Source organism: Mastigoproctus giganteus, chromosome 13, assembly GCF_048544385.1.
Source record: "Mastigoproctus giganteus isolate SK-2022 chromosome 13, ASM4854438v1, whole genome shotgun sequence".
NCBI classification, from domain to species: domain Eukaryota; kingdom Metazoa; phylum Arthropoda; class Arachnida; order Uropygi; family Thelyphonidae; genus Mastigoproctus; species Mastigoproctus giganteus.
The window spans coordinates 129,158,815-129,179,977 of record NC_143587.1 but is presented as its reverse complement, the minus strand read 5'-3'; the positions used below and the strand labels follow the sequence as shown (position 1 = coordinate 129,179,977).

Below are 21,163 nucleotides of genomic sequence, written 5' to 3'. Positions count from 1 at the left end.
TCGTGACAGAGAAGAAAAATGCATGGGATGCATATAAATTATCAGGCGACGCAGAAGCCTGTAGCAGATATAAGCTAGTCTGTAATCAGGTCACAAAGGAGGTTCGGCAGGCAAAGGCGGATTACGAGAAATCTTTGGCAAAAGATGCTAAGAAAAACAGCAAGGATTTCTTTACTTATATAAACTCTAAAAGGAAAGGGCTGAATATGATTGGTCCACTTGACATCGATGGTTCGACTGTTGATGATCCTGCTCAGATAGCAAACAAACTGAATGAGTATTTTGCATCTACATTCACACGTGAGGAATCATTACAGTTTGAAAATGGAAGAAGGTTATCAAATTGTAGCAGTGTGCTTAATGATTTTGTAATAACTGAGAGCAAAGTGGAGGAGAAATTGTTGAAGTTAAACATAAGAAAGGCACCTGGGGCGGATGGGATCTATCCAGTTATATTAAAGGAGGCGGCAAAGCAGCTAAGCAAACCCTTAGCCATAATTATGAGAGCATCCTTGGATTCAGGGGAGGTTCCCACGGACTGGAGATGTGCAAATGTATCCCCAATTCACAAAGGAGGTTCGAAGGGTGACACGAATAATTACAGACCAGTTAGTTTAACTTCTGTTCCGGGTAAAATAATGGAGTCACTGGTTAAAGATGCATTGCAGGATCATCTAGACAAGACTGCAGCAATAATTCAGACACAGCAATGGTTTGTTAAGGGAAAGTCTTGTCTGACAAATTTGATTGGTTATTATGATGTGGTCACAAAGGAACTGGATGCAAAAAATAATTTTGATATCATATACTTGGATTTCAGGAAAGCTTTTGACACTGTTGCGCATGGAAGACTACTGTACAAATTGGAGCAGAATGGTATTAAGGGTAAGTTGCTACAATGGATAAAAGGATGGTTAAGTGGGAGAAGACAGAAGGTGGTAATCAATGGGTGCTGCTCTTCGTGGACTAATGTTATTAGTGGAGTCCCACAGGGTTCGGTGTTGGGTCCACTGTTGTTTTGTATATTTATCAATGATATTGATGAAGGTATATCAGGCTTAATGTCGAAGTTTGCAGATGGCACGAAGGTTGGCAGGGTTGTTAATGACAGTAATGGCAGTGTGCTACTGCAACAGGATCTAGATAATTTGGGCAGATGGGCTAAGAAGTGGCAACTGAAGTTTAACCTTGACAAATGCAAAGTACTGCATATGGGTAGAAGTAACCCCAGAGAAACGTACCAACTGTGTGGTACTACACTTAAGGTGGTAGAAAATGAAAAAGACCTGGGAGTAATTGTGCAGTCAGATATGAAGTTTTCTGAGCAATGTAGACAGGCTGCTAGGGCAGGTCATGGGGTTTTGTCAATGATATATAGGAATTTTGCTAGCAGGGAAAAGGAGGTGATTGTCCCTCTGTATAAGGCAATGGTCAGGCCACGCCTTGAGTACTGCGTACAGGTCTGGAGGCCTCATTTTAGGAAGGATGTAGATTTGCTTGAGCGTGTACAGAGAAGAGCAACACGATTGGTGAGGGGAATGAAGGGATCCTCTTACCAAGAGAGGCTTAAGTTCTGCAAATTGCAGTGGCTGGAGACTAGGCACCTGCGCGGTGATCTGATTGAGGTCTATAAGGCCTTGAATGGGTTGAGCACGCTGAATTCTGATGGGATCCTCCCACTTGTTCAGAATACGAACCTACGGGGACATAAGTTCAAATTAAGAAAGGATAGATGTAGAATAGATGTGCGGAAATTTGCCTTTAGCCAGCGGGTGGTTAATTGCTGGAACAAACTTCCATCTGTCGTTGTGGAAGTTGATAGGTTAAATAAATTTAAGGAGGAACTGGACAGGCAATTGGAGGGTATGGTGTGATTTTTTTTTTTTTTTTTTTTTTGGCTGATGCTGCATAAGCTCCTACACTTGCTTTCTTGCATCAAGTGCCACTACTACTACTAACCAGTGACTTCATTATTTTACCAGGAACAGAAGTTAAACTAACTAACTGGTCTGTAATTACTCGTGTCACCCTTCGATCCCTCTTTGTGAAGTGGGGATACATTTGCACATCTCCAATCCGTGGGGACCACCCCTGTGTCCAAGGATGCTTAATCAGTAAATCTATTAATCTTGATAAACTTTATTGTCAATTAAATTGTACTTTTAACTCTATATATATATATATATATATATATATATATAACGACTTAATCGTAACAAATAAGTAATACATAACTATAGTGGTACACGTGATACGGAAGTTATATAAAGGGAACTCGTAGAAAACACTAGATACCAAAAAAATAAATATAGCGTTATAACTGTTTTGGGATATAACTTAAGGATTTAATTTTGTTTTGAAATTTTATCGAATTAAATCGGAATCATGACTCAGACCAGAGCAGCAAAGAAAAAGGCTCAAGCTAATGGGAGTGCTGTGGTTCAGGGGAGAACTGAGGGGGGGCAGTTGCCCTCTGAATCACAGTATTTTCAAATGCACTGTTTGCTTGATGTTTGCGGAGCAGTCGGGTACGGGACATGATACTGCCAAGAGGGATGTCTTTGTGTGTGCACGATGTAAGGAGTGCAAGGAAATCAGGCGACAACTCAGCGTTGTTATGGGCCTTTATGAGAGCTTGAAGGACAGGGTGGATGCCCTCGAAGGAAATAAATTGAGGGGCCCATCAAGCTCTCAGCCGCCCACATCAATACCAGAGCTTGCTTGTTATTTGGTTTTTAGGAACATTAGCAACTAAGGCCATATTGCTTCGGGATATGCGGTGGTCATTTCCTGACCTTTCCGCATCCTCCGTATTTTGTTGGTGACAGGCTCAAACCCCGGTCTAATCAAGAAGCGTGTGCTATGCACTGCTGCTCCTTCCCACCTGGCTACGGAGGCGGCCAGAGCTTGCACTTGGTCATCAGGCAACACAGGGGCAGCCCCCTAGGCAGAATGCGCTGGTCCCACAGGAACTAGTAGTTGTTGGTGACTCTATTGTCAGGGAAGCGGGGAACATGCTTTGTAAAAAGGATAGGTGGAATAGGACCAGGGTATGTCTGCCAGGGGCAAAGGTTGATGACGTTGCGCGGATATCATCTTTTAAGGGCACAAAAGGTGATATAGCTGTACACGTTGGCACTAATGATATTAAGAGTAGGAGACCGGCAGAATTACTTAGCAAGTACAGGTCACTGTTGAAAAAAAGCCGTGAATTAGGGTTGAATTTGAAAGTGTCTGCAATTCTGCCCAGACATGATAGGAGGGAGTATATGATGAGAGCCTTGTCAATCAATTCGGCCCTAGAGGGATTGTGCAAGGCTCAAGGGGTAGAATTTTTTTTTCAGCCTGGACTGTACTTGTTAACAGGAGAGATTGCTTCTACAGGGATGGGATACACTTAAATAGAAAGGGTGCAAGAATTTTTGCTGATGCTGTCGAGGCAGAGTTAGGTGGGTCGGAAAACTGTTAGTTGGGGGGGGGATACAAGGACTAATAGATTAACAGTAGCCACTGGCAGAGGTGGAAGTGATTCTTGCGCTGCTTCTATTGAAATGAGCAGAAGCCTGAAAAACAAGATGCAGGATATTTCAGAGACTGCTGGGAGTCATTGCGGTACAAGTAAACACATGGGTTGTGTTAGGGTAGCCAAGAATAGAAACAGGTGCATGTATACCTGCATGTACACCAGTGCTAGGAGTTTGGTAAATAAATTTGATGAATTTGAGGTATTGCTCAAAACATCAAAGGCAGATATTGTTGGGATATCAGAGACGTGGTGTCACACAGATATAAGGAATGCGGAACTGGAATTTGGGGAATACAATGTGTATAGAAAGGATAGACAGGACAGGAGGGGAGGAGGGGTTATGCTATTAGTTAAGAAACACATAAAGTCCAAGGAAGTGAAGCCAGTCGACATCGATGGACAGGGCAGTGTCGAGTCAGTTTGGTGTGACATAAGCATAGGGAAATCAAAATTGAGAGTAGGAGTGTGCTATAGGCCTAATGACTCTGATGAATATAATAAGATATTGTACAGGGAAATAGAGTGGGCCAGTAAATCAGAGAGTCTTATAAATCGGGATTTTAATTTCCCAGATATTGACTGGAATTTGTGGGTTGGTCACTTGCACACTAGTAAGGCTTTTGCGGATTTATTGGATGATTGTTTTCTACATCAGCATGTTCGTGAGGCAACAAGAGGGAGCAATACTCTTGATCTGATTATCAGTAGTGATTCTTCATGCATTAAAAATCCGCAAATAAATGAACCACTAGGTGGCAGTGATCACAGTGTGTTGAAGTGGGATTTACTCAAGGAGGTAACTACCATCAGAGGTAAAGGAAGGGTTTTTGTTTTCGTAAAGGCGACTATGATGGTCTGAGACAGTATTTAAATTCTATACAGTGGGACCAACTGATGATGTTACCAACAGCAAACTCAAAATGGGAAGCATTCAAGGAACTAATCTTGGAGGCTACCAGGCTTTACATACCAACTAAGAAATATTGTTCAAGGTTTAGGCCTAAATGGTTGTCAGATGAACTAATGAGACATGTGGCAGAGAAGAAAAATGCATGGGATACATACAAATTAATGGGTGACATGGAAGCCCATGATAGATATAAGTTGGTCTGTAACCAAGTCACAAAGGAGATTAGGCAGGCAAAGGCAGACTACGAAAAATCCTTGGCAAAGGATGCAAAGAAAAACAGAAAAGAGCTCTTTACCTATTTAAACTCAAGAAGGAAAGGGATGAATCAGATTGGTCCACTGGATATTGATGGTTCAACAGCTGAGGATCCTGCTCAGGTGGCTAACAATATAAACGAGTATTTTGCATCTACATTCACGCATGAGGAGTTATTCAGGAAGGAGAATGATGTAGGTAAAGTAAACATTGGCAGTGAGCTGGATGATTTTGTAATAACTGAGAGGAAAGTGGAGGAGAGATTGTTGAGGATAAACATAAAAAAGGCACCTGGGGTGGATGGGATCTATCCAGTTATATTAAAGGAGGCAGCAAAGGAAGTAAGCAAACACCTAGCCATAATTATGAGAGCTTCTTTGGACTCAGGGGGAGGTACCCATAGACTGGAGATGTGCAAATGTAACCCCAATTCACAAAGGAGGATCAAAGGCTGACACAAGTAATTATAGACCTGTTAGTTTAACTTCTGTTCCAGGTAAATTAATGGAGGCACTGGTCAAAGAAGCACTGCAGGATCATCTAGACAAGAATTCAGTTATAGCTCAGACGCAGCATGGTTTTGTTAAGGGCAGGTCTTGCCTGACCAATTTGATTGGATACTATGATGTAGTCACAAAAGAACTAGATGCAGGGAATAACTTTGATATTATATATTTGGATCTTAGAAAGGCTTTTGATACTGTTGCACATGGAAGACTGCTGCACAAATTGGAGCAGTGTGGCATTGGAGGCAAATTGCTGCTATGGATAAGGGGATGGTTGAGTGGCAGAAGACAGAGAGTGGTAATCAATGGACACTGCTCAACGTGGACTAATGTTATTAGTGGAGTTCCTCAGGGTTCAGTGTTGGGTCCGTTGTTGTTTTCTGTGTTTATGAATGATATTGATGATGGGATATCAAGTTTAATGTCCAAGTTTGCAGATGATACAAAGGTTGGCAGTGTTGTTAAGGACACCACTGACGCTATGCTGCTGCAACAGGATATGGAAAGGTTGAACAGATGGACTGAGAGGTGGCAAATGAAGTTTAACATTGACAAATGTAAAGTACTACATATGGGAAACAGTAACCCCAGAGCAATGTATCAACTCTGCGGTACTACACTGACAGTGGTGGAGAATGATAGGGACCTGGGGGTAATTGTGCAGGCAGATATGAAGTTCTCTGAGCAGTGCAGACGATCTGCAAGAGTAGCTCATGGTGTCTTGTCAATGATATACAGGAATTTTTCTAGCAGGGATAAGGAGGTGATTATTCCCTTGTATAAGGCAATGGTTAGGCCATATCTTGAGTACTGTATACAGGTCTGGAGGCCTCATTTCAAGAAGGATATAGAGCTGCTGGAACGGGTAGAGTGAAGGGCAACAAGATTAGTGAATGGAACCAAGGGTTGCTCTTGCGAAGAAAGGCTTAAGTTTTGCAAATTACAGAGTCTGGAGACTAGGCACCGGCGAGGTGATCTGATAGAGGTGTATAAGGCTTTGAATGGTTTGAGCATGCTCAATGCCAATGGGATTCTTCATCTTGCTCAGAATAATCAGCTCAGAGGGCATAAATTCAAATTGAGGAAGGCCGGATGTCGGATAGATGTGCGGAAATTTGCCTTTGGCCAGCGGGTGGTTGGTTGGTGGAACCGACTTCCATCACTTGTTGTTGAAGTTGATAGCCTAAACAAATTTGAGGCTCAACTGGACAGGTATTTCGAGCGAACGGAGGGGTGAAATGGGAGTGGTGTGTTTTTTTTTTTTTTTTTTGGCTGATGCTGAATAAGCTTGCTTTCTTGCATCATATGCTAATGCTAATGCTCTCATAATTATGGCTAAGGTTTGCTTAGTTGCTTTGCTGCCTTCTTTAATATAACTGGATAGATCCCATCCACCCCAGGTGCCTTTCTTATGTTTAACTTCAACAATTTCTCCTCCACTTTGCTCTCAGTTATTACAAAATCATTAAGCACCCTGCTACAATTTGATAACCTTCTGCCATTTTCAAACCTTAATAATTCCTCAGGTGTAATTGTAGATGCAAAATATTCATTCAGTTTGTTTGCTATCTGAGCAGAATAATCAACAGTGGAACCATCGATATCAAGTGGACCAATCAGATTCATCCCCTTCCTTTTAGAGTTTATATAAGTAAAGAAATCCTTGCTGTTTTTCTTAGCATCCTTTGCCAAAGATTTCTCATAATCTGCCTTCGCCTGCCTAACCTCCTTTGTGACATGATTACAGACTAGCTTATATCTGCCATAGGCTTCTGAGTTGCTTGATAATTTATATGCATCCCATGCATTTTTCTTCTCTGTTATGAGTCTCATTAGTTCATTAGATAACTATTTTGGCCTAAACCTTGAACAATATTTCTTAATAGGTATGATACTTTTAATAGCTTCCACGATTAATTCCTTGAATGCTTCCCACTTAGAATTTACTGTTGGTAACATCATCAGTTGATCCCACTGTACAGAATTTAAAAACTGTCTGAGACCACTTTACTCACCTTTACGGAAGCAAAAACCCTTTCCTTTACCCCTGATGGTAATTATATATTTAAGTAAATCCCACATCAGTACACTGTGATCACTGCCACATAGTGGTTCCTTTATCTGCAAATTCTTAATACATAAATGATCGCTGCTGATAACCAGATCAAGAGTATTATCCTCTCTGGTTGCCACTCAAACATGCTGCTGCAGTAAACAATCATCCAATAAATCCACAAAAATCTTACTAGTGTGAGTGATCAACTCACAAGTTCCAGTCAATATCTGGGAAGTTAAAATCCCCCATTATAAGACATTCTGGTTTACTAGCCCACTGTATTTCTCTGTACAATTGTTCATTGTACTCATTCGAGTCATCAGGCCTAAAACACACTCCTACTCTTATTTTTGCTTTTGCGGTGCTTATGTCACACCAAACTGACTCAACAGTGCACTGTTCATCTATATCAGCTGGATGCACTTCTTTTGATTTTATGTTTTTCTTAATTAACAGCATGACACCTCCTCCCTTCCTATCCTTTCTGTACACATTGTACTCCTCAAATTCCAATTCTGTATTCCTAATATCAGTGTGACACCACGTCTCTGATATCCCAACAATATCTGCCTTTGATGTCTTGACCAACACTTCAAATTCATCAGATTTATTTACTATACTTCTAGCATTGGTATACATGCAAGCATGCATGCACCTATTCCTAGTTACCCTGACACATCCCATATACCCACCTGTTTCACGATGACTGCCATCAGTCCCTGAAACTCCCAGCACCATATTATCTTCATCTCCAGCTGTGGATAACATAACTGTATATAGAAAGATATTATTGGTGCTGGTTCAAATTCCTTCTTGCACTAAATTGTAAATGCCTCAGAGGATCTGACATGAAATTTTTAGTTGGAAAAGTACAGAAACACTAGAAAAATATTTTTATCCCGCATGCTTGGCAAAGAATTAAGTCCTAACTCTACTTCTTTTTCCCTCTTTTATCCCATCTCTTCTTCAATCAGTTTAGCATACTTTAATTCAATATAAGAAGTTCTCAAAGAAAATATTTGTATCAGTTATCTCCTGTCTTTAATACAGTTTTCTTTCTTCTATCATATTTTTAGTTTTAAGACCAAAACATAGCTTTATAATATCTTTAAAATTTATTTAAACTGGAATATCTTTTACAGAATCCAGAAATTATAGAAAAGTGGAGGAAACATACTGGTTTGCTGATTTATGAAGGCTATGGTTTAAGTGAAACTGTGAGTAGACTTTTTGAAATGTGCTATAAAAACAAAAGTGATGAATACATTTTATTATTAGACAAAAGTAGCTCAAGGGTAGTTGGAGTTGCACAGGTTATCAGATAGTAAGTGATAAAACACACTACTGTGTATAGTAGCATTAAAATATTTATTATGAAATAGTTTATTCCTTGCACCATTTGAAATTTATCCTTTGCACCCTTTGAAATGAAACAGTGCCTATATTTTCATATTTTCAAGCAAAATATGCAAACATAGGCATAGAAAATCCCTATATATTAATAAAAGTACCATTGCTCCCACAAAAATGCACAGTATGGTATGGTGTGTGTGCTGGTTTAGCCATATAAATTGTTGGCCCAATTTTCCTCACAATTACCGTAATATTTTGGAGTTTCTTCATGATATTTGGGAGTTCCTTGAAGACTTCATCCTGTTTCAAGGAAACATCCTTCCAACAGGATAGGGTTCAACCACATAGAACAAATTCAGTTTTATGTCCTCGATGAACATTCTGATAATTATCTCAAATCACCTGGATATTTTTTTTCCGTATTCTTACAGCCTCAGCCCCTGTAGTTACTTTTTATTGGGGGATACCTGAAAGATCATGTACAGAAATAGTTCTCACACCATTGATGAATTGAATGAAGAAATTGCAAAGAATCACCTGATTCCCTAGGCCAGTATTTAACCTTTCTTGAGTAACAAATCACTTTTGAATGGTTAAAATACTGAAGGAACATACAATCTATATGAACTTTATTTCATTCATTCACTTTCAATATAAAAATAACCTTTGTCTTCGTGACTGGTAACAAACTAATTCAGATTGATTTCATTATAAATATTTATTTTAGTATAGATATGCCCTTATATTTTCTTTTTATTTCTTTTTGCATCAAAATATTGAAATGTAGGTAATAAGTGCAAATTTTTGTTGATGGAAAATTTCAAGGAACACTTAATGGAATGCTTGTGAAACACCAGTTGAAAAACTGCTCTAGGCAAAATAGTTGCTAATTTTCACCATTGAATATAAATGGTCTTGGATGCCAGTGGGTCACCTCTTGAATATGATTTCTGTTGATTGATTATTATATTCCCAAGTCCACTGCACTAATTAACACTAAAATGGCCTGGCATAGCCATTTTGTCAGGAGCAAGCATGCAGTAGCACATATTCTTTGAGTGGACCATGGTTTAAACTTGCGGCAGCTAAATATGATTAACAATTGTATTCATGATGATTTATTGTAAACACTTCTTAGCTGGTGACTGCACTGGAGTATAAACAATAAATCATTACTCTACATTAAGCATATCAAAAAATATAGGCAATTTAAACTTTTTTTTTTATTGACCCTCTATGTTGTACTTACAAACTTTTGCATTATGAATTAATTCAAGTGTAACTATAATATTGAACAAGATTTGCTTCTAAAAGTTAAGCTTACCTTAATTCAAGATGCTTTATAATTAGATTCTGTGTGTTCAATTTAAGAAGTTATAAGTTTTTTTGTTTTTTTATAAAATTTAATTTTTAGGGGTTTTTTTTTCTGCTGAAATTGTTAAAAATTTCTTGTGTGTTATGTTTTTCTCACTCTTTACTATTATATCCTATTTCTGACAGTTATCCTGAAAATGCACATGCTAGAATACAGTTTTCAGAAAAATATACATGATGGATATAATGGTACAAATTATAGACTGCTATAGATGCAGAATACCCTTATCATCCATACATCACAAGAGGATAATTATTTAGTTGGCACCTAATAAATGCCACACAAGTGATAAAGTCTATTTGAAATTAGCTGGAGTGTACAAGCATCCAGCAACCATGTGAAGATAAGATCCCACTCACAAATTTTAAAAATGGCAGTATTTGGCAAATGCCACACAAATCATCTAAAGTTGAAGACAGAGAATACAGCATTACAAAAAAAAATAATAAAAAAATATATATATCTGACAGTAGACTGCCAAATCCAGTAGCTTTTCAGCAACATTTACATAGCTGCCAGTATTCTGGATTTACAAAGTAAAACTATCTTTTTGACACTGTTTGATCCATTCTTGGTCTTACCATTGTACTATGGTTGCCAGCATAGAGTTTCTCCATCTTTATCATTCTTTTGCCAAAAATAGTAAAACTACATTAAAATTGGAATTTTTAAAAAAAATTTTTGAATTTCTTCTTAATTTCTTTAATGACCTGAGAATAGTTTGACATAATTGTTCAGTTATCCTTAAAAAAAAGAATTAAAAAAAAAAAAAAGGAAAACTTTATTCTGCAGGTTTTTGTTTCCATTGCAACATTGCAGTACTGCCTAGGGATAATACTCTCTCTCAATTTATAAAGCAGTAAAGAAAAATAAAAGAACTTAAAAATTTAATTAGTCTTATTTTCTCTGAAAATAAATTACATGTTTTGACTCCAAACTAACATTTCCTATCAGAAATGTTAGTTCGGAAATGGTTAGTCTAGAACTATGAACCAAACCCCTGCCCTTCCCTGTCATTAAATTAGTAAAGGCCACCTTCCTTGTCAATCACAGCTACTAAAGACCAATGAGAAACAAGCAGAGAGACAATGTGCATGAATGTCAAACAAGTTGACACAGTAAAAATTTATACATGCTGTATAAAAAAAACAAAAAAACAGATTAGTGCAAGTTTACATGTTCTACCATCAAGATGACTTTTATGCTTATATTATCCAATGAAGTTTTAAAACTTGAAATGTTTAATATGCTCATAGTTGTAGCATATAACTTTATGAATAAATTTGGTAAATTGCATTCTTAGTTTGGCAGTCATGTGACTTTCTGTCTTGAATTCCAAAGACCAAAGCATGTTTCCTTATGGCAGCCAAAAGTCTGCAAACTAGCAGATTGCCAGCTGGGTTTTGGGAGCATTAAGTTAAGTGTGATTTAACTTTAATATAATCATATTTGGAGAACCAGTTTTTAGAAGCAAATTGAAACAAATCGATTTCACAAAAAAAAAAAAAAAAAAAAAATCCTGTATGTCTCTGTATCATTGAAGGTAAAGAAATAGATATTTTTCAGATCAGTTTTGCCAATTTCAGTGTGGGAAGATACTAGATGCTAATATGAAAGAATAAATAATTTACATACAGTGGTCCTTGGTTGGGAAACTGAGAAGTACAAAAGGAAGCATGAAATATAACAAGTTAGCCCAAGTTATTATTGGCATAATAATAATTTCTCATATCAATGATGATTCATAATCATCACTGATATGAGAAATTATTAAACTCTTCCACATGATTACTTCATTTAGGTGGGGGGGATAAAGGTGAATCCAGATCTCTTTCAGTTTTGGAAATGCTCTTGACAGACAGCCAAGTTGAACAACAATCTATTGTTCCTCAAATAGGAACAAAAAAGGATGAACGGTTCCGTACGACTTCCGTTCGAGCCACTTCCGGTTCCACAATGCAAGAGAGCGGAACACGTGAGAATGGAAACATGTGATGCCTACCATTACCCTGCTGATATTTAAAGGTGTACTGAATAATAGAGAGTACTGCTGAAGAAGAAGGCTGGACCCTTTGAAAGCTACGGGATTTTATCGCTTTTAACTTAGTATATTTTAATGCATTTTAATCTTGTGTTTTAATACTTTTAATATTGTAATACGTATATTAATTTTGTAAATACAGGTTATTGTAAATATAGTTATCAAGATTTGTTTTGTTTTATTTTATTTTAATTTTATTTTACTCCATGAAAGGTTGGTGAAAAAACGCTAAGAACGTAATATAACAATCTATTGTTATAATGAAACTGACTTAATATTTTTTAAGATATGCAGAGTCTGCAACTCTGTCTTTCTTGAGCAGCCATAATAAATTGAATCCATTGATGTCTAACAAACAATCTAAACAAATCCATAGATAGAAAAATGTTTAAAATAATATGAAATGTCAGTTTTGTCAATGAAACTTAATTTCTAATGCAGTGTGGGCTTAAAAGAACCCTGCTTTTTTTCAGAAAATCTGTGTTCTTTCTGCCTACAAATACCTAGTCTCCAGCTTTTCAAAATTAAAAAGTTGGTGGCTATGCATTTATCATTCACTATGACCTTTTTATGTCTTCAGTATTAAAAGTGAAACCAAAACTTGCTAAATTTTCAAAAGAGAAGCATGAAATTGTTATTATAAAAAAAAATTATAATAACAACAACCAAGACTGTAAGGCATCAGCATGTTGTGTCTCTTGCTGTGTTCATTTTGGAGTAGTTTACATGTACATAAGAGATAAAAAAAACCCTAAGTTGCGTAAAGAAAAAGCCTTCACCTGAAGACTGGAAAACTACAACTCCAAGTGGAAAAGTCTTTATAAAATATTGGTCTAAACCTCACATTGTCCAGATTAGTTATGCATGATTCTGCCTTGAAGGTGTCAATAAACTTATGCAAAAGCTTGATATACATTAAGAAAACTAATGTTTACCTTTATAGATGAAGACCAGTATAATTGATAGACCATTTTCTTGAGAATGGTCCATCAGTTATACTGGCCTTGAATTGTAGACCTGAGATGATTAACAGATATCTGGTATATAGGCAATATAAAATAAAAGCCCATATTTAAAAGGTTAGAATAGGTTTGAAAAAAACTTATCAGATTTTTTTTTTTGCTATTTTTTTCTTGGAAAGGATTGGACTCTAGTCATATGATCAATGGCTGTATATCATTGATAATTATGGATTTATTTAAAGTTCATTGTAATCCCCATTTTTTCAGTGAATGAATAACATATTTTGTAAAAACTCATGGTCTAGGCTTTTAGCTACTTATATATATGTTATGGTTTTAAATATTTGTTTGTTCCTTGAACTAAAAGTGGTTGCGTAACTATCAAAAGGTTTCCTTCTGTTTTTAACTTACAATGAAATTAATTTTTTTAGACTCTTCTGTGTGCCACTTTTCGCTGCATGAAACACAAACCTGGATCTATGGGAAAACCTGTTCCTGGTGCAGAACTTGCAGTAAGTATGATGTATGAAACTTCAGTGTTTTTTTGTTTTGTTGAGGGGAAAAAAATCCCTGAAGTTATTTTCATCCTTTGGTGAAAGAATACATCCATGCCTGCTCTAGGAGTCAAACTACAACCTTCAGGAAGAGTGTCCTAAGCAACTCTTCCATATGATTACTAGTGGCATTGTCTTTTTTGAATAACCATTAATAATTATTTAATGTAATAATGATTATCATATATATTGATATAATATTATATACAGTAAACCCTTGATTTAATGGACTAATAGAGGAGAAGGGGTGCCCATTAATGCCGAAAGTCTGTTAAATCGAATGTAACCTTAATGTAAAAAAAAATCTTTAATACAATATACAGTATTGTACAATATAAAATTATTAAATTATAATAAAGAATATGTAATATATTTTGTTGTAAATATAAAAAGAATATGTAATATATTTTGTTGTAAATATAAAATGTTGCAATTTGGCCTTTGATTTATGGATATCAGAAACAGTTTGTTTTTTTTGTTATGCCGTAAATTTTACAAACACATGCTACTGACGCCTTGTTCTAATTTCTCAATTAGCTCTAATTTCTGTGCCACATTTAAGTTCGCACGCTTTCTTTTAACTCCTCTATCACTTGATGCCATTTTAAATTGTAAGGATTGCAAAATTATTTAATAAATAAAGTCACAATTCAGAAATCATAGAAACACTCTGTATACAACCTGACTGCACGATAGCTTGAGGCAGACTGAGACCGAAACAAAGCGAGTCGGTAGACCTGCAGTTAGTGTCCCAAGTCAAGTTCAGCTCAGCTCACAAGTCACCGCCTGCTCTTATCTGTAATCTGGGAAAACAGCTATTTGTATTTGAACACGTTTTCAGGAAGAATAAAAAACAATTTCCTAACTTCAATTTCCTGAATTTGATTATAAAAATAAAAGTAGGTAATTATCAAATTACTTACTTTTATAAGTAGTAATGGAAACAGGTAATTATTATTAATTTTTAATTAGTAATAACACTTAAGTTTTGTACAACCTAAAAAAACAATATAGTCAAGATTAATATGTACATTACTGTATTATTATTATTTGTCCGGTCTGTTAAATGCAAAATCTGTTATATCGTGGTCCATTAAATCGAGGGCTTACTGTACATTGTTATAGGCTAATGTATAAAACTCTTTTTAAAATTAATTTCTTTAATTCTCAGAAGGCATTTTGTTAGTATAATTAAACCTTTATTAATTTAAATTACCTGGATGCTTTCTCTTACTTTTCTAAAAGTAAAGAACTGTGCTGTTGTTCCTGGCTCATCCCCTCCCTTCGCTATAGACTTCAGAAGATAATGGATTTTTTTTTTTTTTCAATCCTTGCTGCTTCCTTTCACATAACTTGAGAGGTTCTGTGAACTTCTTGTGCCTCACTCACTTTAAAGATTTTTTTTTTTTTTTCAGACCTTTTTCAGCAAATAATAAAATAAAAATATATTTTGCTACCATCGAATTTCTAGCAAAATTATAGTGAACTTTCTAGTAACTTGCTCATTTTTATGAGTTGCTTTTCTTCCAGTTCCATCCCGTTGTCAGCAAATTGTTCCAAATAAATATTAGCTGGAGCACTAACTCTCTTAAGCATAAAAAAAAAGTATGTTCATGCGAACCCTGTTCCAAAAATATGTTAATTATTTAGAGTGCTCAGTGATAGCACTGTTGCTTATTCTGTATCAGACATAATGTAAGGTATGGTTCATTTCTTTACTTTTAATATTCACTCAGACAAAGAATTTTTGTTGCTGTTCTTAACTTTCTTTCCAGCTACTTATAGTCTTTGCTGACATATTTAACCCATAAGTAGAGACTAATACATAGTTATTATTATTTTTTTTTTTCAGTTAAGCATGAAATGCATCCTTCTATGCATCCTTCATATGAATATAGTTTGTCTGAAATTTTTGTTAACAGTAAAATTTAATTGTTCATTAAAGAGACATGCAGTAGCAATATGGTGTTCCACAACTTGTAACAAAAATAAACCAATAAAATAGCATTTTATGCCTGTATTTATGGAAGGATGTAAGAGTTTTGATAGTGAGCTACAATTAAGCACAAAGGTTGCTGACTGAAACTAGTGGAAGAGGTTCTGTCTTCTATACTGCTGCAAATAATTAATGCAGAGATGTAATTTTGTCATTGAAGGCATAAAATGGACTTCAGGAGAATTAATACACTGCAATAAATCCATTTGAAATATTACTAGGCAGTCAACTTTTTTTCTGTAGTAAACTTTTTTCATATTACATATGAAATTTTTTTTTTTTTTTGCCCAAGAATTGCCAGAAACCAAAGATAGATCTATTTTTCAAGAGGTATGTCAACATGAATGAAAGGTGGGAAAGAGTTTATGTTACTGGGGATCTGAAAATTTCCACATGCTTATCTATGGTTAAAAAAAGTGCCATTATGAAAATTTTTGTTTATTTTTATAGTGCATATAATAGTATTGAAGGGATAAAAAAAAATTAATGATAAGTATTCATATACAGCTGTTCTGTACATTACTAAACATTGCAAATACAAAAATTCTCCATACCTTTTGTGTTATAAATATTTATTTATTTTATTTTATTATTTTATTTTTTTCAAGCTTAACTACAAACAACCACTGAAAATTTCCACGTGCTTATCTATGGGTTAAAAAATTCCATGCTTATCTATGGGTCTTGCCATTATATAGTATTGAAATGTTAAAAATAATTAATCACAAGTATTCATATACAGCTGCCCTGTACATCGCTAAACATTGCAAATACAAAAATTCTCCACACAACCATTTGTGTTGTAAATATTTAAATATATTTTTTTCAAGCTGAACTACAAACAGACAGTTTTAAAGTAGGTATAAGTATTAATGATCAGAAAAAAAATTAAATTAGAAATACTCATACAATTATGTTACAAACTTTTGGAGGTTAGAATGTGAAAATCAGCTTGCACAACCAGTAATTTATAACATGGCTAAAAAACTGCAAAAAAAAAAACTCTCATTATAAATATGATATTTTCATTTTTATTATGCCTAGTGCCGAATTAACTAGTAAAAAAATTCTGTGAAATATTCATTAATACCTGATTTGTCAAATTGGAGTGAATTGCATCACCACCTGCACTCTTATGTATCTATTAGTCACCTGAGTTATAGAATTTTTTGGCGCCTCCGTAGGTCAGGTGGGCAGGAGCAGCACATGCTTCTTGATTATACCGGGGTTCGAGCCTGTGAGCCACCAAATACGGAGGATATGGAAAGGTCAGGGAATGACCACTGCATATCCCCGGAGCAATATGGCCTTAGTTGCTAATGCTCCTAAAAATCAAATAACAACAACAATAGAATTTTTCACCAGTTAACAATTGTGAAGGATAACTCTGACAATGACTCTTTAATATAGAAAGGTTGGTAGCATCTGTAATTACTCTCTTGATCATTTTCCAACTCCCTTGATAGTAATAATTTATTTCTCATATAATAAATATGAGATATACTACCTTATATTAAACACTGATTTCTGCTCATTGATGTTTCATTTACTTGAAAATTCTTAATATCTTTTAAATCCTTTTAATATATAGTTCTGTCCATCATGTTTGATAGACAGCATTTCCAGCAGGATTTTGCTAATTTCATAAGGCAAAAAACTCAGAAGTTGCTTCCAAATAGTGTTTCTAATTTCAGCACCTTGGTCCTCTAGAACCCTAATGTTTGAACCATTAGATTACATGCTGTTGGCAGAGTTAGAATACGAAGTCTATAGCAGACAGTCTCACAAAATTGGAATCTCAAACTGTGACTGTGTGGATATCATGCATGCTGCCATTAATGACTGAACTGCTCATTTAAAAGCATAACAAAAAACATTTTTTATGATCTTTGGATATTGCATTATATAAGTAACAAGTATGCTACATCGATATTTCATTTATCTTTCTTGTGTAATTACTCATATGCTATCACAGTAATTGTGATAAAGCTGCATGATATACATTTAACAAGTTATAAATGTCTTTTCTTTTGAACATTTCTTTCAGATAGTAGATAAAATGGGACTGGAAGTTGGACCTGGAGTAGAAGGTCATGTTGTTGTTAAACTGAATCCAAACTCACCTGTAGGACTTTTCAAAGGATATAGGGTTTGTTTCCTTTTTTTTTTTTTTTTGTTATCACTAGTGATATATTTTGACTTGCTAAGAATACAGTCTGAAAAATAATTTTGCTGATAAAAGATCAGTTATAAGTGGCTCTTGAAATCTGATATGTGCTGCTGCAAATATTATATATATATATATATATATATATATGTGTGTGTGTGTGTGTGTAATATTATTTATATAAGGCATTGAGAAGTAATCCATTGTATGTGTGTTTGTGCATGCATATTTCATTATTCATATATATGTTTTATGGTGGCTCTCAAAATATAGGAAACTTTTTTTATTCTGTTCCTTTGTAGCTAGTCTCTAATTTTTTTTTTTTTTCCATTTTTATTAAAAACTTTTACTGTACATAGCATTAGCATTAGTAGAGGCATTTGATGCAAGAAAGCAAGCTTATGCAGCATCAGCCAAAAAAAAAAAAAAAAAAAAACCCACTTCCACTTCACCCCTCTGTTCATTCAAAATACCTGTCCAGCTGAGCCTTAAACTTATTTAGGCTATCAACCTCCACCACAAGGGATGGAAGTCTGTTCCACCAACCAACCACCCGCTGGCTAAAGGCAAATTTCCGCACGTCTATCCTACATCTGTCTTTCCTCAATTTGAATTTATGCCCTCTCAGGTGATTTTTCTGAGCTAGAGGAAGAATCCCATCAGCATTGAGCATGCTTAAACCATTCAAGGCTTTATACACCTCTATCAGATCACCTCACTGGTGCCTAGTCTCCAGACACTGTAATTTGCAAAACTTAAGCTTTTCTTCGTAAGAGTCTGATCAAATTAGGAGCAAAAATAATCAAATTAGGAGCAAAAATAAAGAATAGTCTGATCAAATTAGGAGCAAAAAAGAGGCACACATATACTTGCTTGTATACTACTTCTATGGGTATAGTAAGTAAATTTGATAAATTTAAGGTATTGGTTCAGTCACCAAAGGCAGATATTATAGAGATATCAGAAATGTGGTGCCATTCAGATACTAGGAATGTAGAATTGGAATATGGGGTGTACAGAAAGGACAGACAGGACAGAAAGAAAGTTATGTTCTTGGTTAAGAGGCAAAGAGAATCTAAAGCAGTGCACCAAGTTAGTGTGAGTGGAAACTATAATGTTGAATCATTTTGGTGTGACACAAGCTCTAGGAAAATGAGAGTAGGAATACGTTATGGGCCAAAAGACTGTGTTGAATATAATGAACAACTATGTAGAAAAATATAGTAGGCCAGTAAATCAGAATGTCTTATAATGAGGGGATTTTAACTTTACAGATATTGACTGGAACTTGTGAGTTGGTAACTCACACAGTCGTGGAACATATCTGCATTCTAATGTAGAAATTTTGCTTTCTACACCAGCATGCTAGAGTGGCAGCAAGGGAAAGCAATATTCATGACCTGATTATAAGCAATGATTCTTTATGCATTAAGAATCTCTAGATGAAGGAACCACTAGGTGGTCAAGGGTAAAGGGAAGAGCTTTTGCTTTCATAAAGGTGAATACAATGGTCCTGAATAGTTCTTAAGTTATTTTCAATGAAACCAACTGATGATGTTACCAGCTGCATTTCTAAATGGAAAGCATTGAGGAAAATAATTGTAGAAGCTACTAGGCTCTTTATACCAAATAACAGATATTGTTCAAGGTTTAGACCTAAATGGACATTGGATTAACTGAGGAGACTAGTGGTAGAGAAGAAAAATGCATGGGATGATTATAAATTATCAAGAGACACAGAAATCTACAGCAAGTTTATACTAGTCTATAGTAAGTGTATACTAATCTGTAGTAAGTGTATATCCATTTATTTTACCTGTTCTAGGGAAAGTAATGGAGTCAGTGGTGAAAGAAGAAATTCAGAATCATCATGAGAGGAATGCTGTCTTGTGGCAATCACAGCACACAAATTTCTTAAGGTGAGATCTTGTCTGGCCAATCTGATTGGTCAGAGATCATATAGTTAGATTTCAGCAAAGATTTTAATACTCTTCCACATTAAAGACTGCCATACAGATTGGAGCAGTGTGACATTGGAGAAAATTTAGTACTATAGATAAAGGAATGGTTGAGTGGCAGAAGACAGAGAGTATTATAAATGGGCACTGCTCTTCTTGGACTACTGTTATTAGTGGAGGAGTCTATTACAGTTGAGTACTATGCCCCTTACTGCTTTTAGTATTTATTAACAATATTAATGAGCACATATCTAAATCGGATATGCCTTCATTAATGCCAAACTTGAAATGATGGAGAATTAAAGAGACCTAGAGGTAATTATGCAGTCCAACATGAAGTTCTCTTAACAGTGACGATAGACTGCTAAGCTAGCTTGTCAGTTGATATACAGGAATTTTTCCAGCAGGACAAGGAAGTGAGTATTCCATTGTTTAAGGAAATGGTTAGGCCACACCTTAAGTACTGCATACCAGCCTGAAAGCCTCAATGTAGGAAGGATGTAGACTTGTTGCAGAGAAGAGCAACAAGATTATTCAGGGACACAAAAGGCTACTCTTACCACAACTTCAGTTCTGCAAATTTCAGCATCTGGTAACTAAGTACCTAAAAAAAAGACCTGATTTAAGTGTTTATAAGTCTTTAAATGTTTCTCCTGTTACTGAGAAACAGTAACAGGAGAGACTGTTTTTGCAGGGATGGGATACACTTGAATAGAAGGGATGCAAGAATATTTGCTGATGCTATCGAGACAGTGATAGGTGGGTCAGAAAACTTCTAGCTTGGGAGGAGGGGATACACATGCTAATAAATTAACAATAGCCTCAGGCAAAGATGAAAGTGATTCTCACAGTGCTTCTATTTGAACATACAGCAGCCTGGAAAGCAAGGTGTCAGTGATTTCAGGCCCTGCTGTGGTTCATAGAACAAGTAAATACATGGACTGTGTTAGGATAACTAAGAACATGCGCATGTATACTTATATGTAAACCAGGGGTCAGCAACCTTTTTTGAGTGAAGAGCCATTTTTGATCTAATTAAAAAAAATAAAAATAAAAAATCCAAAGAGCCTCAGCTCAAGCTGGGAGGGGGGATTTTTAAGAAATTGTGTAGAGTGGGAAGGTGTTTTATTAAAAAAATAATTTTTTTTAATATTATTTATTAATGCTTGTGATGCACATGCAAACTAAACTGAGAAGTGTTTGTGGCTTGCGCTGAAACTAATGTTATATTCATGTTGCTGTGCACCATTCTTGTCATACATGTGGGCTAAAAGTTAAAGAGCCATAGTTACATGTTCAAAGAGGTGCAGGTTGCTGATCCCTGGTGTACACTAATACTAGGAGCATTGTAAATAAATATGATGAATTTTAAATGCTGATTAAGTCATCAAACACAGACATTGTAGGGATAACAGAGACATGGTGTCATTCGGACATAAGCAATGCTGAATTTGAATATGGGAAGTACAATGTATATAGGAAGGACAGACAAGACAGGAGAGGT

The 21,163-nt window shown here is 35.6% G+C and overlaps 1 protein-coding gene across 1 annotated transcript in view; it reads left to right on the top strand.

Moving 5' to 3' along the window:
• The window catches only part of LOC150076435 (acyl-coenzyme A synthetase ACSM3, mitochondrial-like), a 183,497-nt gene that overhangs the window by 129,046 nt on the left and 33,288 nt on the right, over positions 1 to 21,163 (top strand). The window contains exons 10-12 of the mRNA XM_090388160.1: positions 8,396 to 8,470; positions 13,416 to 13,496; positions 17,582 to 17,683. Of these exons, the coding sequence (XP_090244286.1) occupies positions 8,396 to 8,470; positions 13,416 to 13,496; positions 17,582 to 17,683 (258 nt within the window). The remainder of the gene's footprint in view (positions 1 to 8,395; positions 8,471 to 13,415; positions 13,497 to 17,581; positions 17,684 to 21,163) is intronic.